This window comes from Oncorhynchus kisutch, linkage group LG2 (assembly GCF_002021735.2).
Source record: "Oncorhynchus kisutch isolate 150728-3 linkage group LG2, Okis_V2, whole genome shotgun sequence".
NCBI lineage: Eukaryota > Metazoa > Chordata > Actinopteri > Salmoniformes > Salmonidae > Oncorhynchus > Oncorhynchus kisutch.
This window is the reverse complement of record NC_034175.2, coordinates 57296819-57322505: the sequence shown is the minus strand read 5'-3', so window position 1 is coordinate 57322505 and position 25687 is coordinate 57296819. Positions and strand designations below refer to the sequence as shown.

Here is a 25687-nt window from a genome sequence, read left to right as displayed (position 1 = left end):
GTATGTGTGTATTGTGTAATGGCGCCGCCCTCAGGATGACAGCAGACCTGTAGGTTTTTCATTTCCGGTTTAGGAAAAATGCACATAATTCAAACTGACAACAAGTTGACTGCTTTTGGAGTTTGTTGAAAAACAATACATCTGTGTGAAACCTCAAGATGAACAACGAATCGTCAGGGAGCGAGTTGGACGTTACGGTTGAGAGGCTGAAAATGAAATATCTGGAAAGGAAACGGGTTAGTAATGTGTATACAGCTAACAAGCAAACTAGCTAAATATTTAGCTAGCTTACAGTAACTAGCTAGCAGGTTCGATTGTTCCCTTGGTAACGACCCCGAGTGCTCCAGCTAGCTATCTGTGTTTGCTAGCTAGCTGGATCACTCGGAGTCGTTACCAAGAGAAGAAGCAAACCAGCTAACTCTAGCTAGCTAACGTTATCGACTTAGTTAGTTAGCTAAATAGTTAGCTAACGTTAGTTGGCTTGTTATTACTAGTACTAGGTTGTGCACGCACGTACGTTGCAGTGACTGAACATGCTATAGCTCATTATTGCCTTTTGACAGGTCTCTACAGAGCAGAAAGCACCTGCGCTGAGTGGAAGACACTACCATGGTGGGCAGCAGAGAGTTGTGAAGTCCCCCAGGTCTAGACGCACCACCACCAGGGAGATGAGCAGTTACAATAGAGCCTTACAGGAGCTGTTCCAGGCTGTCACCAACCCTCCAGACAGGTCAGTCTTTCTCCAGGCATTTCTGTTAGACCAAGCTACCATATGCCACTGACGTGTACCTGTCTGCTTACCCAGGTTGTACAGTGACTGTAGTCGGGATGACAGTGAGGAGGACCTGAGTGAGAACTATATTTTCAGCCCTCTCCTGGACACACAGACCCACTACACAGAGACAGGTGTGTGTCGGGTCTTCTTATGTTCAGCATGTCTCAACAGATGTAGCAAGAGAATGCATTGCTTTTATGTTGATAATAAAGGTATTATATTCATATTAATAATAATCATATTAATCATACCAATACTGCTTTCTTCAAATTGAAAACACGTGACAAAAAAACAGTGTATGAGTTCTTCTGTTTCAGATGTGACCCTACCCTCCAGCCTGGCCCGTACCTTGGGCTCCCGAGAGACTGAGTCCACCGTAGGCCTGGCCAGAGAAGAGGAGGTGAGGGGGGAGAAAGGGGGGAGAGGAGTGAGGCAGAAGCAGTCCTCCCCAGTCCTCTCCCCCTCCTGCCCCTCAGTGATGGGACAGGTTTACCAGGAGATGCTGCACATCTACCAACAACTACAGGCAGAACGTTTGAGCCAGCTGCAGTGGTCGGCCCAGCTCCAGGACAGAGAGAACAGACTGCTACAGCAAGAGGAGGTAAACACACATCTTCAGCAATCCCTCAAGGTTGAATATGATCTCTTCTTCACAGTTTTTTTTAAAGTGCGTTGTGTGAGCAGTTCTGAAGATGTTTGTATTCCGTCAGCGCCACAGTGAGGAGGTGAGTCAGCTACAGGAGCAGCTGAGCGAGAGAACCAGAGAGAACAAGAGGTTAAAGTCCAGCTTCAACTCCATCAAGGAACTCAATGACAACATGAAGAAACAGGCAAGCATCTGCTTCAGCTGGCTGCTTTTAACCTAAGATCATGTGTCATGAATACTCTCCAAAGGCACAGTATATGTATGTATATTTATATGAATATATATATGTGGGTATGTATGTCTGTGTGATGTGCGTACTATATATATATATATATATATATATATACTCCAGTATAGATTTGTCCCTTAGTTATTGTCCTGCTGAAAGGTGAATTCGTCTCCCAGTGTCTGGTAGAAAGCAGACTGAACCAGGTTTTCTGCTAAGATTTGGCCTGTGCTTAGTTCCATTCAGTACATTTTTTTCATCCTGAAAACTCCACAGTCCTTAACGATTACAAACATACCCATAACATGAAGCAGCCACCGCTATGCTTGAAAATATGGAGAGTGATACTCCATAATGTGTTGTATTGGATTTGCCCCAAACATAACCCTTTGTATTCAGGACACAAAGTTAATTGCTTTGCTGCACTTTTTGCAGTAATAATTTAGTGCATTGTTGCAAACAGGATGCATGTTTTGGAATATTTTTTATTCTGTACAGGCTTCCTTTTTTTCTCACTTTTAGGTTAGTATTGTGGAGTATCTACAATGCTGTTGATCCATCCTCAGTTTTCTCTCATCACAGCCATTAAACTCTGTAACTGTTTTAAAGTCACCATTGGCCTCATGGTGAAATCCCTGAGCGGTTTCCTTCCTCTTCGCCAAGTGAGTTAGGAAGGACGCCTGTATCTTTGACTGGGTGTATTGATACACCATCCAAAGTGTAAATAATAACTTCACCATGATTTTTTTTTTACCCATCTACCAATAGGTGCCCTTCTTTGCGAGGCAATGGAAAACCTCCCTGGTCTTTGTGGTTGAATCTGTGTTTGAAATTCACTGCTCGAACTGAGGGACCTTTCAGATAATTGTATGTGTGGGGTACAGAGATGAGGTAGTGATTCAACAATCATGTTGCTCCCGAGTGGCGCAGCGGTCTAAGGCGCTGCATCTCAATGCTAGAGGCGTCACTACAGACCCTGGTTCGATCCTGGACTGCGTCACAACCGGTCGTGATTTGGAGTCCCATTGGGCAGCGCACAATTGGCCTAGCGTCGTCTGTTTTTGGCTGGGATAGGCTGCATTTTAAATAAGAATTTGTTCTTAACTGACTTGCCTAGTTAAATAAATAAATAATAAAGCACTATTATTGCATACAGAGTAAGTCCATGCCGCTTATTATGTGGCTTGTTAAGCAAATATTTACTCCTGATCTTAGACTTGCCATAACAAAGAGGTTGAATACTTATTGACTCAAGACTGAATACTTTCTGAAAGGGCTCTGGTTCTGATTGATCACTTAGTTAGAACTTTGTGTAGTGAGTTGCTCTGAATAAAAGTGTTTAACTGTTTGTATTGTATCATTGTATTGTGTTCAGCTGAATGAGCTGAGTGAGCAGAACAAGCGTCTGGAGAACCAGTTCAGGAAGGTCCAGGCTCGGCTAGAGAACCTTCAGGTAGGAAGACACACAACAAGCAAAATAGACCTGTGATATTTAGACCCTCAACCCCTATACATACTGTCTGTTAATTTACATGTGATTTTCTCTCTCTCTAGAGGAAGTATGAATACTCCATGGCACAGAAGGGGAGAGAGAACGTTTGTCAGAAGGCCATTGAGTCCAAACCTTCTAAACCTGAGAAAAAAGCCACCTCCAAGCCAGCCAAGGTGTGTATATGGCATTTCCACTGGGAATGGTGGGTACTAACTACTAGTGTTATTACTGTGTTAACTGTGATTGTAACTAATGCAGCCCTAACCCTACACATACTCCCTGATGAAGACTCATAGACTGGTACCGTAATTATTCTAATCAACAGTGGTGGTGGTTGTTTCTAACTACCTTATAAAGTCCAATTTCCTGTCAATGTGGTTGTTTGGAAAACACACAATTTAGCATGGCCAGACTCTACCCATACTGGTAACTGGTTGTCTCATTCTGCAGGGTAGTGTAAGTCCCACCCCTCTCAGGCTGCTGGCTTTGCTATTGGATTGGATTCTAGACAGACAGACGTTTCCTCCAGTAGCAGGAGACAGCAGAACAGCCCAGGGTCAGCAGCACACGTCACCAGTGGTCTCTCTCCTCGACAAGTGCTCTAAGGTGGGAGAACTGGACTTGTCCAGGGGGTCGTTTTGGCTTATTACGCGATGTGTTTATCTTGTTATGATGTCCCAGGCTTTGTGTTGACCCAGTGTTTTGTAGTTTATAATGTGTTATTTATATTGTGTTGTGGTTGACCTCCTGTCTCTAGGTTTTGCCTCTGTTGGTTGAGCAGCTGCATCAGTCCTCTGCATCACCAGACCCCTCTGGTACCCTGTCCCTGATCAAGTTTATATACTGGAGCCTGAGAGAGATAGACAACAGCATACAGGTAATACACAACACCACACAACAACACAACACTACACACCACAAACTGAGAATGCATTCTCTTCCCAGCTGTGAGAAGAAAGTAGAATTTTGTTTTCATGCTGTAAACATTGTTATTGAATCCCTTGTGTTGGACTGTGTCCTGTGCTGGCCTGGCGGCCAGTATGTGGTTAATTAGTGTGGGGTACATTAGAAGTTATCAAGTTTTATTAGCCCTATGTAGAACAGGCTGTGTGTGTGTCTGGAGAACAGACATCGCACTGACAGAGAGAGGCTCAGCCCCAATGGATAGAATCTCTGTCTGGTTCTCAATGAAAACTCCCAGCCCAGATAGTCAACAACAAGCATGGATGCCATCCCGGATCCAACACATCTCAGAACTGAAACGCGGGGAGTGTGTTTGTTTGTCTGGCAGTGTCAGGGCAACTACTTGATGTTTAAACTGGAATCTCATGCTGTAGTATAATAGCAATGTGTTGAGGGTGAACCACAAGGTCAAGAAACATGATCACAATGCTGAACTCCCACTGACTAACTGTGAGTATGTGTATCTCTGTATGTAGCCGGTGGCTTTGTCGTCCACTTTGCGGCGTCTGGGGGAGGAGGTGTCCAGGGTTCCGACCCAGCAGCAGGACCCCAGTGGCCCTCTGAAGACCAGGGGCCCTCCTCTACCTCCCTCGCTGTACAGGAGCCTCTGTCCCCACACACGTCTCCTGTCCTCCCTCATCATCCTCAGGACCGTCACCCAGGGTAAAACCCTGCTACACTACATATACACACACAACGTCTAATGCAAACACATATCCAATAATTCTATATTCTTCCTAAATCCAGGGGATATCCTTTGATATGTCTCAATTCGGTTTTTGGTGTAGTTATGTGAAGTCCCCAGCAGAGGGCAGTGTGGTTTTCCATTGGTTATGTATACAGGTTTATTTAATTGTCTCTTTCTAGTGAGTGTAACTCATACAGTAGTACTGTGCTCTATAGAGAGCCGTGCAGCTATCAATCAATCCCAACCAATCAAATGTTATTTGTTTTGTGATATTCACAAATACATTTGTAAGCAAGTTCTTAACAGCAACCCAAGCCTAAACCCCCAAAGAGCAAGCCTTCTGCCAGGTTGACTCAGCTCGGTCTCTGGATGGACATGAAACTGGTTTGTTCATATAGGAAGAATATTTCTTCTTATTTCTTTAATCAGTACCATGTCAGACTGAGGTATCAGGCTCCAAAAAGCTTTTAACCGTCTACAGAAAAACATCTGAACTAATAAAAACCTGTCGACAGACAGACAGACAGACAGACAGACAGACAGACAGACAGACAGACAGACAGACAGACAGACAGACAGACAGACAGACAGACAGAAGGGGTTAGAATGAGAATGAGAATGGTCTGGGTCGTGTAAAGAAAACAAATCATTCTGGAAACTCAGTGCCTTAATGGGTTTGGACCAGAGAGAGAGGGAGGCAGGCAGGCTTTGGGTCAGGAGGGTTCTGGTGTACCCCCCAGCCCCCTGGCTAGGCCAGTTACAGACTACAGTGCTGTGTATCTGGAGATCATCAGTGACACAGGCCCCATAAAGATGACTTCTCAGTAACCAGGATGTCACTCCTAGCCACTCTCACTCTGTCTGCTTATACTGGGTTGTTCATTATCCACTACTCCTGTCTGTACGGCTCTGACTAGGGGAGAGAGGAGCAAGCAGACATAACAGCAGTTTGTCAGAGTCACATTCAGAGTGTCAGCTCCAGTGTGATTTATCCCTGGGGCTTTAGACAGACCTGTTCACTGATCTCCCAAGTCTAGGTGAGCCTCCAGCTGGGATGGGATAAGTGTTGGTAGCAGTGAGATGGCGGTTGGATTTCAGTGGCAGCGTCCAGGTTGTCTGTGTGACCTAACTCCTATTTTCCCTCCAGCTGACATCCTAGCCCAGGTGTTGGACTCCCTCCACAGTGACCTGGTGTGTGTGGATGTCCGGGGGCTGTTTCTTCAGTACGAGGGAGTGTCAGTCCTCCTAGCCCTGCTCCGAGGAGGGAAGGGGGGGCTGCAGACCCCCCTAGACATCCTACTGCAGCTCAGCACAGAGTCACGTAAGTATAGATACACTACTTCTCTCACTATTAATCAAAGGTAACCTGTGTGTGGTGTGAAATGCATATCCCACTCCCCCTGAGACACCCTCAGAGAGTGGGGTCACGGCCACTGACGCCGACCCTGGTTAAGTGCCTTGGCTCAAGATTTCACCTGGTCTGCTCGGGGATTCAAGCTAGCAACCCTTTGATTACTGACCCAACGCTCTAACCACTAAGATACCTGCCACCCTCAGTCAGTGCAGCTCAAAGCCCCATGAGTATGGAGACACCCCACAGATTCCCACCACAATATACTCTCCATAACAGTACAGTTACAGTATGCTCCTATTATGTGCTTCATGTTTGACTAATTTGTGTCATTGGCTGATACTGAACAAAGTGTTTGTGTTTTGTGTGTACATATATACCGTGGGGCAAAAAAGTATTTAGTCAGCCACCAATTGTGCGAGTTCTCCCACTTAAAAAGATGAGAGATGCCTGTAATTTTCATCATAGGTACACTTCAAATATGACAGACAAAATTAGAAAAAAAATCCAGAAAATCACATTGTAGGATTTTTTATGAATTTATTTGCAAATTATGGTGGAAAATAAGTATTTGGTCACCTACAAACAAGCAAGATTTCTGGCTCTCACAGACCTGTAACTTCTTCTTTAAGAGGCTCCTCTATCCTCTACTCGTTACCTGTATTAATGGCACCTGTTTGAACTTGTTATCAGTATAAAAGACACCTGTCCACAACCTCAAACAGTCACACTCCAAACTCCACTATGGCCAAGACCAAAGAGCTGTCAAAGGACACCAGAAACAAAATTGTAGACCTGCACCAGGCTGGGAAGACTGAATCTGCAATAGGTAAGCAGCTTGGTTTGAAGAAATCAACTGTGGGAGCAATTATTAGGAAATGGAAGACATACAAGACCACTGATAATCTCCCTCGATCTGGGGCTCCACGCAAGATCTCACCCCGTGGGGTCAAAATGATCACAAGAACGGTGAGCAAAAATCCCAGAACCACACGGGGGGACCTAGTGAATGACCTGCAGAGAGTTGGGACCATATTAACAAAGCCTACCATCAGTAACACACTATGCCGCCAGGGACTCAAATCCTGCAGTGCCAGACGTGTCCCCCTGCTTAAGCCAGTACATGTCCAGGCCCGTCTGAAGTTTGCTAGAGAGCATTTGGATGATCCAGAAGAAATTGGGAGAATGTCATATGGTCAGATGAAACCAAAATATAACTTTTTGGTAAAAACTTAACTCGTTGTGGTTGGAGGACAAAGAATGCTGAGTTGCATCCAAAGAACACCATACCTACTGTGAAGCATGGGGGTGGAAACATCATGCTTTGTGGCTGTTTTTCTGCAAAGGGACCAAGACGACTGATCCGTGTAAAGGAAAGAATGAATGGGGCCATGTATCGTGAGATTTTGAGTGAAAACCTCCTTCCATCAGCAAGGGCATTGAAGATGAAACGTGGCTAGGTCTTTCAACATGACAATGATCCCAAACACACCGCCCGGGCAACGAAGGAGTGGCTTCGTAAGAAGCATTTCAAGGTCCTGGAGTGGCCTAGCCAGTCTCCAGATCTCAACCCCATAGAAAATCTTTGGAGGGAGTTGAAAGTCAGTGTTGCCCAGCAACAGCCCCAAAACATCACTGCTCTAGAGGAGATCTGCATGGAGGAATGGGCCAAAATACCAGCAACAGTGTGTGAAAACCTTGTGAAGACTTACAGAAAACGTTTGACCAACAAAGGGTATTTAACAAAGTATTGAGATAAACTTTTGTTATTGACCAAAATACATATTTTCCATCATAATTTCCAAATACATTCATAAAAAATCCTACAATGTGATTATCTGGATTTTTTCCCTCATTTTGTCTGTCATAGTTGAAGTGTACCTATGATGAAAATTACAGGCCTCTCTCATCTTTTTAAGTGGGAGAACTTGCACAATTGGTGGCTGACTAAATACTTTTTTGCCCCACTGTGTATATATATATATATATATATATATATATATATATATATATATATATATATATATATGTATGTGTGTGTGTGTGTGTGTGTGTGTGTGTGTGTGTGTGTGTGTGTCTGAGAGACACTGAGCAGAGCTAAGCTCTTGGTCTACTAAAGTCTAGTGTGGCAGGTGGAGATCTCAGCACCCCACTATGATTTATGGGAGAGCTGGTGATTAGCGTGGTTTACAGGGGAGTAATGAGGTGAGTGTGAGTGAAGCCATGACGGAGAGTTGGGGTTCACACCTGAAGGTCACCACTAAACCGCCTGACACACCTCCCCTGTCTTGTACTACTGCAGGCTTGCTCAGTGTCTGCCTACAATGCAGCCTCCTCGAGCCCTGTACAGTTCGGTATGGCTGGGTTCCTTCATGCAGTTCACACCAGAAGGTCAACTCAATTTCCCCTCTGTGGCTGCCCTGTTAAGATGCCTGCATACTGGGTTCGGTTTAGTGAACGTCTGTGCCTCGCATACTCCCGACTTTTGCTTAAATAATCAGAAAAAAGACGCCATTATACAGCCAGTATACATTTCCTCAAAATGGTCTGAATGAATCTAAGATAACACTAGAAATGTCATGAATTTTTACGTTTTTTGCCTAAGATGTTTGCTGCAGTATTTCTCAAGTAAATATATTTGCATGAAAACATGTTGTCTCTCTTTGAATGTCAACAAAAACTTCACTGAAGAACCCCTACTGTTGCCTCAAGAAAACATTTTGTGGCACAAACACCCAAAGACAAAACTAACAAAAACGTCACAAAATGTTGTATGTGCACAAACTGTTTTGGATGGGAAGCATGCGGACGCCTTTATACAGTACTCCTGCGTAGTGTCACACACACACACAGAGGTCTGGTTCACACCTGCAGGTCACCCTCTCCCCAGAGTGTGTCCTGTCCTACAGTAGGCCTGATTAGTGTCTGTGCCCAAGGAAAAGCCCCCATATAACGCTCTCAGGCTATATTACAGTAATCCAGTCCATGTGTCCTATAGAGACAGGGGGAGAACCAGGGGGGACCATAAAGAGAACCCCCTCCTCCCTAAATCAGTCTGGACATGGACCATTCTACCACTGACCCATAGTGTTTGAAGTTTCTCTCCCCTGTCCCACATACAGTAAGGCTGAAAGAGCCTGAAGAGAGGAGAGGCTAGGGACCAGATGGAGGTGTCTAGCTCTCTGCTACAGTAACAGGGATGGACCTCCTGGGTCTCTGCCAGTCTGCTAAAGTACAGTAGCTACAGTAACACCATGAGGCTGTCTCTAAAGCAGATTGCTTTTTCATGCACAATTACCCCACAAATTACTCTGCTCTTTTATTCCCTATTGAACCTATCACAGAGAAAATGAATGTTTGAATTGAATCCCCCAGGTCATTTTTTTACGTGTTTTTTTGTGCAAGTATGTGTTCTCAGTCAACTGAACTAGTAAAATAAAATGTGTTGATTGTAAAAATAGAAATGTGTAGTAATTTTGGGGCAGTTCTCTGTTGGTTATGAGAAGTACTGTGTCATGTTGGATCAAGTTTAAAATATACAAAATATACATTTTCACAAAGTCTGCTGCCTCTGTATGATGGAAATTTGCATATACTCCGGAATGTTATGAAGAGTGATCAGATTAATTGCAAAGTCCCTCTTTGCCATGCAAATGAACTGAATCCCCAAAAAACATTTCTACTGCATTTCAGCCCTGCCACAAAAGGACCAGTTGACATCATGTCAGTGATTCTCTCGTTAACACAGGTGTGAGTGTTGACGAGGACAAGGCTGGAGATCACTCTGTCATGCTGATTGAGTTTGAATAACAGACTGGAATCTTCAAAAGGAGGATGGTGCTTGGAATCATTGTTCTTCCTCTGTCAACCATGGTTACCTGCATGGAAACACGTGCCGTCATCATTGCTTTGCACAAAAAGGGCTTCACAGGCAAGGATATTGCTGGCAGTAAGATTGCACCTAAATCAACCATTTATCGGATCATCAAGAACTTCAAGGAGAGCAGTTCAATTGTTGTGAAGAAGGCTTCAGGGCACCCAAGACAGTCCAGCAAGCGCCAGGACCGTCTCCTAAAGTTGATTCAGCTGTGGGATCGGGGCACCACCAGTACAGAGCTTGCTCAGGAGTGGCAGCAGGCAGGTGTGAGTGGGGACTGAGGACTGGGGTAAAGTCACTCACAATTTTGCCTAAGAACACAGCCATGAATAAAGAATGGTACCAACACATCCTCCGAGAGCAACTTCTCCCAACCATCCAGGAACAGTTTGGTGACAAACAATGCCTTTTCCAGCATGATGGAGCACCTTGCCATAAGGCAAAAATGATAACTACGTGGCTCGGGGAACAAAATATCAATATTTTGGGTCCATGGCCAGGAAACTCCCCAGACCTTAATCCCATTGAGAACTCAATCCTCAAGAGGCAGATGGACAAACAAAAACCCACAAATTCTTATAAACTCCAAGCATTGATTATGCAAGAATGGGCTGCCATCAGTCAGGATGTGGCCGAGAAATTAATTGACAGCATGCCAGGGCGGATTGCAGAGGTCTTGAAAAAGGGTCAACACTGCAAATATTGACTCTTTGCATCAACTTCATGTAATTGTCAATAAAAGCCTTTGACACTTATGAAATGCTTGTAATTATACTTCATTATTCCATAGTAACATCTGACAAAAATATCTGAAGACACTGAAGCAGCAAACTTTGGAAATTAATATTTGTGTCATTCTCAACTTTTGGCCACGACTGTACACTTATGGTTGTGATTGTAGTCTATACAGACTTTTACCATACTGATTGACTGGCTCTGATTTGACTTATCTGAGAGAAACATGCTGAGATCTATGCCTACCTGTAAGACAGAGTTAACACTGACAATATGGACTCTGCTTGACCTGAAATCATGTAGATTTACTCTCGTTTGCTGAGTAGAATTGATTAGCATCTGTACTAGGACTGGAACTCTTCAGCTGGGTTCCTGGTCCATTCTGCTCGCAGCAGAGGCTGGTTGTACAGTTATAGGCCCGATGATGGGATGACTGAGCTGGTTAACAGGAGTAGACAGGACTGTGTAGGGTTCTTCAGTGGAACTGTCTGTCTGCCTGTGTGTAACAGTGCCTGTTAACTATCATCAATCATTTGAATAGCCACGCTAGCTTCACCCTCATGTGGGTGCTAGCAAGCATGCTAGATAGTGCTATGCATCAATAGCCAATCCAGTAGAGGCTGGAAGCTATAGTGAGCTTCGATTGGTCAACCGCACCGCAAGATCACAGAGTATTTGCATGAAGTTCAGCTTTCCCCAATTTAGGTCCCGCCCTGTTAACCCTCTCTCGCCCATGCTCGCATCCCCCACCGGCCCCCCCGCCTACGTCTCTCCCTCCATATAAAATAAATGGCTTCCGTTGTTTCATCACCCACATCGTCTTCAGTTAACAGTTACCGTAATGTTCTTCAGAGCAACTGTTTGTCTGTCCGTCCTTCTGTATACCTATCTAAGTGTTTCCCTCTCTGCAGGGTATCTGTCTGAGTTCCTGTCTGCTTGCAGCACTGAAGAGTTCTTCCGTACTGCAGCTCTCCTTGTGAAGAACCCCAGACTAGAACTTCCTCTTCTGGAGAAACTCTCCATCATCCTACAGAAACTCTCCAAGATCAGGTGAGACAAACTGATCATATAGGACCAAAGAATATCTAATAATATAGGACCAAAGAATATCTAGTAATATAGGACCAAAGAATATCTAGTAATATAGGACCAAAGAATATCTAGTAATATAGGACCAAAGAATATCTAGTAATATAGGACCAAAGAATATCTAGTAATATAGGACCAAAGAATATCTAGTAATATAGGAACAAAGAATATCTAGTAATATAGGACTAAATAATATCTAGTAATATAGGACCAAAGAATATCTAGTAATATAGGACCAAAGAATATAGGACAGATTATTACAAGATCCCGTGTATTTGCAACACATGTGGTGCTAGGTATACTATCATTCATAGACTCAGTGTTACATACACTCTGTTTTCTTGTTTTCACAGGAAGAACAGGCGGCTGTTTGAGCTCTGCTCTCTTCATCTGCTGCTGCAGGAGATGCACAGAACAACTGACCCTACACTCACCTTCTTGTCATTGAACCTTAGCTCTATACTTCTCAATCTGAAATAACACACTCACACACAACCTTATTGTGGTGGTGACTTTTTATTTTTGTCCAGTTTTGAAATATGTTTTTATATGATCTTAACCTATATATTGTACATTGTTTTGAACATGTTTACCATCTGCTATGAAATGAGCATCATGTTGGGAGAGGCTATGTTTGTCTCATGCATTCTGAGGTAAAGATGATTTCACTAGGAAGCTTTTAAAAGCAATAAACTAAGAAATTATGGGAAACAGTGTTCGATTTCTCTGTCTTATAGTTACGAAATACATTAGTTTATGTCACACATGTTTTCTATAAACCTGTTTGTTTGTTATGGACTAAAGCTGGAGGTTTTTAACAAGTCCAGAATGGTTCTGTTTGGTGAGGAGAATATCCCACTGACAGACATTTCTGATCTCTCCTCTGTAAAGAGCCCTGTTAGTCAGTATGTTGAATAAAACATCTAATTGAAACTTTACTGGTTTGTCAGGGTGTTGGTCCCTGTTCACCTTGGAATTTCAGGCAAAGTGTTTATAGGAAAGTTTGCCTATTATTATACAGACTTTTCTAAAATGTTGGTCTGCTGCTTAGTTTCTTCATCACCTCACAAAATAAAAGTCCTGCATAAGTGTGTGGTGTTGGCAAGCAAGCGCTGGAGAACGGTCTTGTGCATGAACCAGTTAATTTAGTAAGGCTCTATAACAGTCCTAAACACTTACTGCTTCAGAACCTGTCACTGATTTATTGACTTTCATTACTTCCATTACTCACTATGGGCCACAGTGGGCCTGCTATATGTCACACACACACAGCCCCTGCGCAGCGTCAGGCCCTGAGCTGCGGTCCCTCTAATTTATGTTAGTGTTTCCCAGTGGAGTAGGTCTCTGGAAACTTAGTTAAAGATTCCCTGGCCTCCAATCTGGCCAGTCTACCTCATGAGAACATTATTTACCTGTCTAATGTTAGTGGCTATGCTTCACCACCGATATAAAGTCAGTCCATCATGTTGGACGTTACAGACCACCAAATGTATATTATTTCTCTGAGTTGGCTGAGTTATAAGATGGCAGGGTGATGCAGTTAAGGCATTGTGCTTCAGTTATGTACTTGACTGTAAATCTAGTCCTGAGAGAGTGTACTGTGAGTGGAACCATGTGGTTGGCAAAGTGCTTGTTGAGAGAGCGAGCATGACCACAGTGGCCTGTTGGCCTGGGTATTCACTCCTTATTAATGCAGGGGACTGGGTCTTGTCCTGAGCTCTCTCTCTCTCCCTGTACTATTCAGTGCCTCCCTCTACTCCTACTTTCTTATACTTTTGTATAAACAGTGTATGTGGACTCCCTTCAAATGAGTGGATTCGGCTACTTCAGTCACACCCGTTACTGACGTGTATAAAATTGAGCACATAGCCATGCAATCTCCATAGACAAATTTGGCAGTTGAATGGCCTTACTGAAGACCTCAGTGACTTTCAACGTGGCACCATCACAGGATGCCACCTTTCCAACAAGTCAGTTCGTCATATTTCTGCCCTGCTACAGCTGCCCCGGTCAACTCTATGTGCTGTTATTGTGAAGTGGAAAGGGCTCAGCCGTGAAGTGGTAGGCCACACAAGCTCACAGAACGGGACCGCTGAAGCTCGTAGCTCGTAAAAATCGTCTGTCTTCAGTTGCAACACTCACTACCTAGTTCCAAACTGCCTCTGGAAGCAACAACAGCACAATAACTGTTAGTCGGGAGCTTCATGAAATGGGTTTCTATGCCCGAGCAGCCACACACAAGCCTAAGATCACCATGTGCAATGCCAAGCATCGGCTAGAGTGGTGTAAAGCCTGCTGCCATTGGACTCTGGAGCAGTAGAAACATGTTCTCTGGAGTGATGAATCACGCTTAACCATCTGACAGTACGACGGACGAATCTGGGTTTGGTGGATGCCAGGAGAACTCTACCTGCCCGAATGCGTAGTGCCAACTGTAAAGTTTGGTGGAGGAGGAATAATGCTCTGGGGCTGTTTTTTTATGGTTCGCGCTAGGCCCCTTAGTTCTAGTGAAGGGAAATCTTAACGCTGCAGTATACAATGACATTCTAGACGATTCTGTACTTCCAACTTTGTGGCAGCAGTTTGGGGAAGGCCCTTTCCTGTTTCAGCATGACAGCATGCAAAAATCGAGGTCCATACAGAAATAGTTTGTCGAGATCAGTGTGGAAGAACATGACTGGCCTGCACTGACCTCAACCCCATTGAACACCTTTGGGATGAATGTCAATGCCGACTGCGAGCCAGGCCTAATCGCCCAACATCACTGCCCGACCTCACTAATGCTCTTGTGGCTGAATGGAAGCAAGTCCCCGCAGCAATGTTCCAACATCTAGTGGAAAGCCTTCTCAGAAGAGTGGAGGCTGTTATAGCAGCAAAGGGGGGACCAACTCCATATTAATGCCCCTGATTTTGGAATGAGATGTTGATACAGCACTAGTTTAACACATTAGTCCTCAGATGCCCTGTCCTCTGCTGCCTTTGCTTCTAATGTAAACTGTCTGCCATTGTGCTGTATTTTCAGATAAAGGCTTGTTTGTATTATGCAACATGCATGCTAGAAGGCTGTATATCTGGGGAATGACTTTCCCTCCTATAGTTCTCTCTATGCTGCTGCATATCTTGGTTGGCTGGGGAGAATACATTGTTTCCCATATTTGTCTGACAGTGATTAATAATGAATGACATCCACAGTGTTGAATTGTTCCCTGCATATTCTGGGATTAGACAGCAACGGGCCTTCATTATATATTATACTACTGTACCAACATTAGGATATAGGATGTCACTGTACTAGAAACATAAAGATATTGGATGTACCAGAGATATGAAACAAGCTGGAGCCCTGTTTGGGGAATAAGAGTAAGCAAGTATGTATTGGTGGAAAATGTGTATGTGTGTGCATTCTTGTGTTAGTGAGCAACTGTTGGTGTTCACACTGGTAGGTGTGTGTGTGCGCGTGTGTTAGCAGCTACGGTAACTAGCTGAGCTGTATGAACCTTGACTGTTTGTTGGCACTCCCTGCCCTTAGGAGTCCAGCTCTCTGTCTCACCTCGCTGCGATCACGCTAAGCCAAGTGCTAATAACTGGCCCTCATGGGCCTGAAACACACACACACACACCTAAGTAGGGAGGATTCTCTCTAGCTGAGCTATTTGTAATGTGATGATCCACGTCTTCTCCAGCCTAGTCACAGGAGACCGTCTATTCTCTGTACACCTCACATCTCAGGCCAGTAGAGAGATGGACGTCATGATTTATCACAAACGATGGCTGTGTGATATCTTGGCAGACAGACTAGCATGGCAGAGCCTGGTTAGTATGATGCTTCAAGGTCTGATGTCATGATTTCACACAAATAGATATCGAGTAACTAGATTTCCACCAGTGCCCGGCTGTGGTGTAAATCTCTCCAGTAATCTGAGATCTATGGTAATTGGCTGTTCCAGCAGATTCCTCTTATTTGACAGAATAGTTTGATCGACCGCAGAACACATGACATCATTTATGTTAACTACAAGAGGGAAAATAAGTGGTATTATTATTGGAATAACTGTTGACAAAACCTTTGTTAAACCGTCAAAATATCCTGTTATCAGTTTATCTTCATCAAAATAAATAAAAACATGAACTTTTAAATTGATACTTCTTTATTGATGCATACAGTATGTACAATAATAAGTTATATATACACTTACGTTTGTTTCCATGAAAAATAGTTTGTTTCTGTAGTCTAATCAGTGGAGCTTTGTGATACTGAGGTAAGAGAACCAGGTTCTGTACATACAGTACAGTCAATCATCTTCTGTCATTCAGCGGCCTACCTAACCTACGAGCCTTCCGTTGATGCTGTGTTTGGATTGGAAAGAACAAGGATAAACTAAAAGAAGCCATTATGGATACCTGCTAAATGATGAGCATTGTACATGCACATTTATGATTCATATACACTACCGGAGTCCAGACCCTTTAAACATGGCTAACTTGAAACACCAGAGCAGTGAAGACACACTGAGAGATGGGATTGTGCCTCCCCAGTCACTCAACAGAAACAATATACATGGAGGTATAGAAAGACACCGTTTAAACCATATAAACCAAACACACGTTCTCTTGTTCCTGAAATGTCTTTAGCTAGGAGCTTATCACCATTAGCTGATATGTGCTGAATGGCACAAAATGGCTGCCGTCCTGTGGCATCACCCAGAATAGCATCAGAGCCAGGCTGACCATAGTGTAGTGTAGCGCTGGGTCTTCTGGTGTCCTGTTTTCCTGCATTTCTCAGGCTGCATAGTCTGTCTATAAGCTAAGCTCTTTAATGGTCTCTGGCATCTGGTATTTACTGGTTCATTGGTTTTAGTGGTTAATTAGGTGCTGAAAGTCTCGACTGTAAACCACAACATTATTAGATCAGACTGCCACAAGTCAACCAATTAGAGCCAGTGGTAGCAGCTGACCGCTGGGGGGGGGGGGGGGGGGGGGGGGGTTGAGAGGATATGGGGCCACGGGGATCCTGGCAGAGAGAGGTCCATTATGCCCTTTTCAAAATCTCATATTATAATATGTACAAAATGTAATTTATATAAAATCTCTATATATTTTTTTATCAAAAGCTTTTGTTGAGGCATCCAGCACAATGTTAATTGCCAGAGGGAGAAAAAGAGACGAAAAGAGAAGGAGAGAGATCTGAAATCTAGGAAGGCCTACTGGCATTCTTCATGTGGAGGGGTACGGGTGTTTGATTGTGAATGTATGTGTGCGGGTATGTGCACATGGGTGTACTGCATCTGTGCATAAACGTGTGTTCATGTGTGTGTGGGAGTCAGACGCTTGCACAGCGTGGTGAGGACAGAGGAACAGTGTGTGTGTCTCCTCCTCCCAGTACATCAGAACACAGTGACTCCACAGCATCCAGTCTCTCTATCTGCACCAGTCTGGTGAGCAGGTCTGGGATGCTATAGCCGGCGGTACTGATCCTTTCAAACAGCTGCAGGCCGTCACTCATCCCTCCGATCTCATCCCTCTTCAGGCCAAAGCTCTCTGCCAGGTGTCTCCAGGTCTTCACCACGGCTGCCTCGCTACTGTAGGAGGAGCTCAGCATCCGACTGGCCTTCTCCAGACAGTCAAACGGTAGTTCTGTAGGACTCAGACCTGGGGAGAGGAAGGGAGAGGGAGGGTTAGGGATGTGTGTGTTGTAGCAAGAGTTCAGCATACAAGTGTCCTTCGCTAGACAGTTGAAGGGTAGTTCTATAGGGCTGAAGCCCGGGGTGGACATGTGAGTTCTCACCCTCGGCTACACTGCAGGCTCTAGCATACAGATCCAGGATCTTCTTCCTCCGGCTCTGAATCTGAAGGAAGAGACAGAGTGAAAGGTAGAGTAGGTTATAAAGTAATTACATTGCAATGCATTGTAAAAGTACATAGTTGGATGTGAATGACTGTGTTCTCTCTCACCCCTGTAGCCTTGTTGTAGTTGTTGTTATTGATGATGTTAGCATTGCCATTGCTAATGTTGTTAGCGTTGATAGGGCTGGTGGGGTTGGATCCAGTCTTATCCCTGTCGAGAAGCCCCAGAGAGAGCAGGCAGAGGTCCGGCTTGTTGCCCAGGTTCAGAAGACAGAGGCTGGGGTTAGGATCAGCCGCCCCCTGCCTCTCCAACGCTGCCTCCTCATCACTGTCCATACTACGACTCAACAGCTGCTCGTTCTCTGACGATGCATCATTCTCACTGGGGAGGAGAGAGAAAATCAAGTTGAGTTGTCAAAACTCAAAATCGGTCAGCATAATAACAGTAAGTCTTCATGACCTTTTATTTTGCAGTGTCTAGTTATGGTAATGTACTGTAGCTTCAACCTTAATGTTATACTGCAAATAGACTCATGTTTTATATTACATATTTAGCTTCAGATCCACAGAATGTTATTAACAGCGTGTGTAAGACTGGGAAGTTCTCCCAAAAACACCTTGTTGACAAAGATTCTCAGAGATACGCACACAATAGCAATGTTTCACTGACACACACACACACACACAAACACACACACACACACACACACACACACACACACACACACACACACACACACACACACACACACACACACACACACACACACACACACACACACACACACACACACACACACACACACACACACACACACACACACACACACACACACACACACAGGCATTGTTTCCTAGTCACCCTACACCTACTCAGCGAAGACGGTGAGTTAGCACATCCTCTGGCATGCAGCTACCCACACTGTTTACCACTGCTGAGTCTGGCTAGGTGATGTAATGCTAATGTTAATGTGTGTGTTATTGTGTGTGATGACATGTGAGTAGGTCATACAGACCATATACAGTGTGTGTACATGTGACTTGTGATACTGTGTGTATGACACAAACTCATCCTCTGTGTCTACCCATATTTACGTAAATGTGTATGTATCTTCCCCTTGCTCTACCTGTCTGTCTGTCTGTCTGTCTGTGTCATAAAGAATAAGGCTTCATTGTCTGCTAGTGTGGGGTTGAGACAGACAGACAAACAGAAAGCGAGGAGAGAACAGAGAGGGGAAGGAGAGCGATGGAAAGGGAGAAGAGGACAGAGAGGGGAAGAAGAGAGAGGGAAAGGGAGAAGAGGACAGAGAGGGGAAGGAGAGAGGGTGAAAGGGAGAAGAGGACAGAGAGGGGAAGGAGAGAGAGGGAAAGGGAGGAAAGAACAGAGAGAGAAGGGTTTAGCTGGGCTATAGAGTATTTAACCCCATCTCTCCTTACTTCTCTTTGCCTCTCTCTACTACCCACCCACCCCCCTTCTCTCTTTCTCTCTCTATATCTCTCCCTCACCCCCCTCTCCATCCCACCTCCAGGGCTAATCTGTGCTTAGCTAGTTTGCCCTCCAAAACCAGAATCACATTGCTTCAGAAAAATCCTCCGTTTTTCAATGACCCACACAAAGGGGCAGACACACACATACACACACACACACACACACACACACAGACACACACACAGTCTCCCCACTAAAAGGGCTAGCAGCGATGGTCTGCTGCAGTGACTTGTCCTGTGGTAGTCTAATTATGGGCAGATCCCGAAAAACAGATAAAAGAGCCTCTCTGTCTCTGAGGCCCCCAGTCAACCCCTACACACACACACACACACACACACACACACACACACACACACACACACACACACACACACACACACACACACACACACACACACACACACACACACACACACACACACACACATGCACTAAAACACGCTTGCAGACAAGCACACAAACACACTCAAACGCACAAACAAATACAGACAGACCCAAACATGATCTGAGCGATATTGGTAACCATTTCACATCTTTTGCGTTTGTCTGTTCAGCGTGTGTTTGATGTGTCATGTGCGCTGGTGATTATGATACCTTACCTTTTCACCGTCTTCGGAGGTGTGGGTTTGAGTTTGTCGAATTCATCCTTTTCAGAGAAAATTACAACGTTGTCTGAAAAAAAAACATTTATAAAATATACAAATTAGGATGTTTAATAAGTGACACAAACAACAAATACACTACAAGCAAAAGTATGTGGACACCTGTTCGAACATCTCATTCCAAAATCATGGGCATTAATATGGAGTTGGTCCCGCCTTTGCTGCTATCACAGCCTCCACTCTTCTGGGAAGGATTTCCACTAGATCTTGGAACATTGCTGCGGGGACTTGCTTCCATTCAGCCATGAGCATTAGTGAGGTCAGGCACTGATGTAGGGCGATTGGGCCTGGCTCACAGTCGGCGTTCCATTTCATGTGTTTGATGGGTTTGAGGTCAAGGCTCTGTGCAGGCCAGTCAAGTTCTTCGACAAACCATTTCTGTATAGACCTTCCTTTGCCATAAGGTTGGAAGCACAGAATCGTCTACAATGTTGTCACTGGAACTAACAACTTGCTAGTTAAGAACACTATAGAACCAATAACACTACCTAAAACACAACCCTATGGAACTATCCTTGTATAGAGTTTCAGAACGCACCGGTAGATTGGTCCACTTAGAACATGAAAGGCATAAAAACCATAAATGATATGGTAATAGGATAATTGAACTGACCAATGCAGATATTTTCAAATACATGCAACTTACATTCAAAAGTTTCACATCACAACATTTGGATTTGAAATATTTTGGACATCAGAGCAACCTTGAGGAAATCATATTTGAGTCATAAAAGGATGTTCCTATGATAGGGAAGATATACAAAACCTTTTCAGAGCCCATATCCAACTGACAATCTCATAAAGAAAAGGAACTATTGGAACCAAGACTTAAAAAGACCTGATGTTGAGACAAGATGGAGGGAAAGTTGGAGCATAACTAATGAAATTACAGTTAACTAAAATGTATGCTTAATCCAATATAAACTAATGTATAAACTAATGTATAGAATGTATTATACAAGAGACAAAATGCACAAATTCTACATCACAATGATATCATGTCTTAAGTGTAAAACTTACAATGACTCAATAATAAAAGCTATGAAGTCCAAAAGTTATGGGCGGAGTGAAAAAGCTGTCAGAAGTATTACAACGTAATTTTAGTTTTACTCCGTCTGTCTGCATATTTCAAGACATGGCATATTTTTTGAATGTTATCTTTATTTAACTAGGCAAGTCAGTTAAGAACAAATACTTAATTACAATGACAGCCTACTCCGGACAAACCCGGACAACGCTGGGACAATTGTGCGCTGCCCCAATCACAGCCGGATGTGATAGAGCCTGGATTCGAGCTATGTACTGTAGTGACGCCTCTAGCACTGAGATGCAGAGTCTTAGATCGCTGCGCCACTAGGGAGCCCACATGAGGGTGCAGTGAAATTCCTGATGGATTGGATGATACTCGTCTCGTAAATTATCTTGAAAACGCATACTTAAAAACTGGATATGAACCAATCCTCCATCTTTAAGACAATGGAAAAAGCGTGCATGACTGAGAGTAACAAAATGTTGCCATTTGAGGACATGTAGTGCAGGCATTGGAGATAGGGGGGAGAATAAGTGGGTCTGGGCTAGAGGTCGACCGATTATTATTATTTTCAACACTGATACCGATTATTGGAGGACCAAAAAAAGCCGATACCGATTAATCTGCCGATTTGTATTTATTTATTTGTAATAATGACAATTACAACAATAGTGAATGAACACTGTTATTTTAACTTAATATTAAACATCAATAAAATCAATTTAGCCTCAAATAAATAATGAACAATTTTCAATTTGGTTTAAATAATGCGAAAAACAAAGTGTTGGAGAAGAAAGTAAAAGTGCAATATGTGCCATGTAAAAAAGCTAACGTTTCAGTTCCTTGCTCAGAACATGAGAACATATGAAAGCTGGTGGTTCCTTTTAACATGAGTCACCAATATTCCCAGGTAAGAAGTTTTAGGTTGTAGTTATTATAGGATCTTTTAAATATTTTTTATATATATATATATTTTTTTATAGGACTATTATTTTTATAGGACTATTTCTCTCTATACCATTTGTATTTCATATATCTTTGACTATTGGATGTTCTTATAGGCACTCTAGTATTGCCAGTGTAACAGTATAGCTTCCGTCCCTGTCCTCGCCCCAACCTGGGCTTGAACCAGGAACACATCGACAACAGCCACCCTTGAAGCATCGTTAGCCATTGCTCCACAAAGGCCGCGGCCCTTGCAGAGCAACAACTACTTCAAGGTCTCAGAGCGAATGACGTCACCGTTTGAAACGCTATTAGCGAGCACCCCATTAACTAGCTAGCCATTTCACATCGGTTACACCAGCCTAATCTCAGGAGTTGATAGGCTTGAAATCATAAACAGCTCAATGCTTGAAGCACAGCGAAGAGTTGCTGGCAAACCCACGAAAGTGCTGTTTGAATGAATGCTTACGAGCCTGCTGCTGCCTACCACCGCTCAGTCAGACTGCTCTATCAAATATCAAATCATAGACTTAATTATAACATAATAACACACAGAAATGCGAGCCTTAGGTCATTAATATGGTCAATTCCAGAAACTATCATTTCGAAAACAAAACGTTTATTCTTTCATTGAAATACGGAACCGTTCCATATTTTATCTAACGGGTGGCATCCATAAGTCTAAATATTGCGGTTACATTGCACAACCTTCAATGTTATGTCATAATTACGTAAAATTCTAGCAAATTAGTTCGTAACGAGCCAGGCGGCCCAAACTGTTGCATATACCCTGACTCTGCGTGCCATGAACGCAAGAGAAGTGACACAATTTCCCTAGTTTAATATTGCCTGCTAACCTGGATTTCTTTTACCTAAATATGCAGGTTTAAAAATATATACTTCTGTGTATTGATTTTAAGAAAGGCATTGATGTTTATGGTTAGGTACATTCATGCAACAATTGTGCTTTTTTCGCAAATGCTCTTTTGTTAAATCATCCTCCGTTTGGCGAAGTGGGCTGTCTTTGTTATGAAGAAATAGTCTTCACACAGTTCACAACGAGCCAGGCGGCCCAAACTGCTGCATATACCCGGACTCTGTTGCACAGAACGCAAGAGAAGTGACAATTTCCATAGTTAAAAGAAAGTCATGTTAGCAGGCAAAATTAACTAAATATGCAGGTTTAAAAAAATATACTTGTGTATTGATTTTAAGAAAGGCGTTGATGTTTATGGTTAAGTACAAATTGGTGCAACGACAGTGCTTTTTTCGCGAATGCCTTGTTAAATGACCCGTTTGGCAAAGTAGGCAATGATTCAATGATTAATTTACAGGCACCGCATTGATTATATGCAACGCAGGACAAGCTAGATAAACTAGTAATATCATCAATCATGTGTAGTTAACTAGTGATTATGTTAAGATTGATTGTTTTTCATAAAATAAGTTTAATGCTAGCTAGCACCTTACCTTGGCTCCTTGCTGCACTCGCATAACAGGTAGTCAGCCTGCCACGCAGTCTCCTCGTGGAGTGCAATGTAATCGGCCATGATCGGTCTTCAAAAATGCCGATTACCGATTGTTATGAAAACTTGATCGGTCGACCTCTAGTCTGGGAAGGTGTGATGTCGTTGATGTTTGTGTGTGTATGTATGTTGTCTCTTTTGTGTTGTTTACCAATCGTTATTTCTCACACGGTTCCATGAACGCGGGTAAAAGTCTGAAACAAAATAACCAGGGGTCTGCATCGCAGACTCTGGGTTTGAGCCCATGCTCTGTCGCAGCAGGCCGCGACCGGGAGGTCCGTGGGGCGACACACAATTGGCCTAGCGTCGTCCGGGTTAGGGAGGGTTTGGCCGGTAGGGATATCCTTGTCTCATTGCGCACTAGCGACTCCTGTGGCGGGCCGGGCGCAGTGCACGCTAACCAGGTCGCCAGGTGCACGGTGTTTCCTCCGAAACATTGGTGCGGCTGGCTTCCGGGTTGGATGCGCGCTGTGTTAAGAAGCAGTGCGGCATGGTTGGGATGTGTTTCGGAGGACGCATGGCTTCTTTCCCGGGCCCGTACGGGAGTTGTAGCGATGAGACAAGATAATAACTACTAACAATTGGATACCACGAAAACGGGGGTCAAATTCCTAAAAAATACAAATAAATAACCAGGGGAACAGAGGTCCCATTATTTTCCAAATAAATCAATTAACAGGACTGTAGTGTTCAAATGCAATCACATCAATGTTTAAAGCCTGTAAATGACTTGCACTGCCAGCCTAGATAGTGTATGCCTCAGAGACGTCAGACCTACACTCATAGTTCCCAGCTCTACCGGAGATGTGAATCATAGAGTTACGAAACAGCTACTCAATACACACAGACATGCGTGCACACACACTTTTCCCAATACATAAACACACACATACAGTATGCTTTCACCAATACATAAACACACACATACAGTATGCTTTCACCAATACATAAACACACACATACAGTATGCTTTCACCAATACACTTAGAACATATAAACATACTGTACATTCAGTTTCGTGAATAAAACACTTTTGTTTGATTCTTAATTTGCAAGCCTAAACAGGTTGATTTCTAAACCTAAAGGACTGTATGTATAACTATTACCATACCAGAGGTAAAATGGTAGGCCTACAGTTTGTGAGACGCCAGTAGGTGTATTATTGTCAGGTAGAATGTTGATAACATTCTAGTTAGTGAGAGGGGAACACTGACAGCCTAGAGCTAGGGCCACAGTCTAATCTAAACATTCCAACATGCTACGCTCAATCAGTGTCAAACCCACAGACACCAGGCATGACAGACAGCCACCACGGATGAGAATGCCTTTATGTTAGTAATAGACTAGACTATAGATTAAGCCTGAGGCCCCAGCCGGTACTATACATTATGTTAGTAATAGACTAGACTATAGATTAAGCCTGAGGCCCCAGCCGGTACTATACATTATGTTAGTTATAGACTAGACTATAGATTAAGCCTGAGGCCCCAGCCGCTACTATACATTATGTTAGTTATAGACTAGACTATAGATTAAGCCTGAGGCCCCAGCCGCTACTATATATTATGTTAGTTATAGACTAGACTATAGATTAAGCCTGAGGCCCCAGCCGCTACTATACATTATGTTAGTTATAGACTAGACTGCAGATTAAGCCTGAGGCCCCAGCCGCTACTATACATTATGTTAGTTATAGACTAGACTGCAGATTAAGCCTGAGGCCCCAGCTGCTACTATATATTATGTTAGTTGACTGTCGTGTGGTTTTCTGTTTCCTGAGGTATCATTTTGTAAAGCTGTGTTGTAGTGTCTCACCTGGAACATCTTTCTTGTCCTCCTGTTTGTTGGTCTGAGCCTCCACAGCCTTCACCACCTGACCTGAGCAGCACGCTGCACACAGAGAGAGAACATTCAGTAACTGTGCACACTGATGTCCCATTTAACACAGGGAGGGAACCTAACTGAAACTGTGTGTGTATGTGCATGTGTGTGATTGTTACCCTGTCCGCTGGGCTTGGCTTTGAGGATGTAGAACATGATAATGAGGACGATGGCGATGGCCATGATGAAGATGGTTGACATGGCAATGATGAGAGCGGTTGCTAGGTGACCCTGTCCTGTGGCGTCTTTGTGAGGGTGAGGGAACATGGTAGTACTGCTGGTTGAGACACTGGGGACTTTGGTAAGCATGCCTGGAACACACAGATACTACACAGTTACTACACAGATACTACACAGTTACTACACAGATACTATACAGGTAATTCATCTAAGGGTAGCCATGACCCTCATGATGTCTTACCCCTCAGGGGTGTGTGCTTAGTCCCCTCCTGTACTCCCTGTTCACCC

General features: G+C 43.7%; 2 protein-coding genes across 2 annotated transcripts in view; one reads left to right on the top strand and one right to left on the bottom strand.

Annotated features, from left to right (window-relative positions):
- ccdc138 (coiled-coil domain containing 138) lies at positions 1-12780 on the top strand. Its single transcript, XM_020458648.2, has 13 exons — positions 1-236; positions 564-730; positions 806-906; positions 1093-1376; positions 1486-1605; positions 3023-3100; positions 3202-3312; positions 3590-3745; positions 3897-4016; positions 4579-4765; positions 5938-6111; positions 11665-11803; positions 12196-12780. The coding sequence occupies exons 1-13, from the start codon at positions 159-161 to the stop codon at positions 12320-12322; spliced, it is 1842 nt and encodes a 613-aa protein (XP_020314237.1). The 5' UTR covers positions 1-158; the 3' UTR covers positions 12323-12780.
- Positions 12781-15969: 3189 nt separating this feature from the next.
- LOC109868892 (tumor necrosis factor receptor superfamily member EDAR) overlaps positions 15970-25687 on the bottom strand; it is a 49956-nt gene continuing 40238 nt past the window's right edge. The window contains exons 6-11 of the mRNA XM_020458639.2: positions 25339-25530; positions 25154-25228; positions 19775-19847; positions 17795-18068; positions 17628-17688; positions 15970-17491 (exon numbers count right to left, since the gene is read on the bottom strand). Coding sequence (XP_020314228.1) covers positions 17163-17491; positions 17628-17688; positions 17795-18068; positions 19775-19847; positions 25154-25228; positions 25339-25530 — 1004 coding nt within the window. The 3' untranslated portion in view covers positions 15970-17162. The remainder of the gene's footprint in view (positions 17492-17627; positions 17689-17794; positions 18069-19774; positions 19848-25153; positions 25229-25338; positions 25531-25687) is intronic.

Excerpts from the sequence above, each read along its gene's own strand:
- ccdc138 (XM_020458648.2), top strand. The coding sequence starts at position 159 with ATGAACAACGAATCGTCAGGGAGCGAGTTGGACGTTACGGTTGAGAGG. Across the intron at positions 237-563 it reads AATATCTGGAAAGGAAACGG|GTCTCTACAGAGCAGAAAGC; the intron begins GTTAGTAATGTG and ends GCCTTTTGACAG. Across the intron at positions 3,101-3,201 it reads CTCGGCTAGAGAACCTTCAG|AGGAAGTATGAATACTCCAT; the intron begins GTAGGAAGACAC and ends CTCTCTCTCTAG.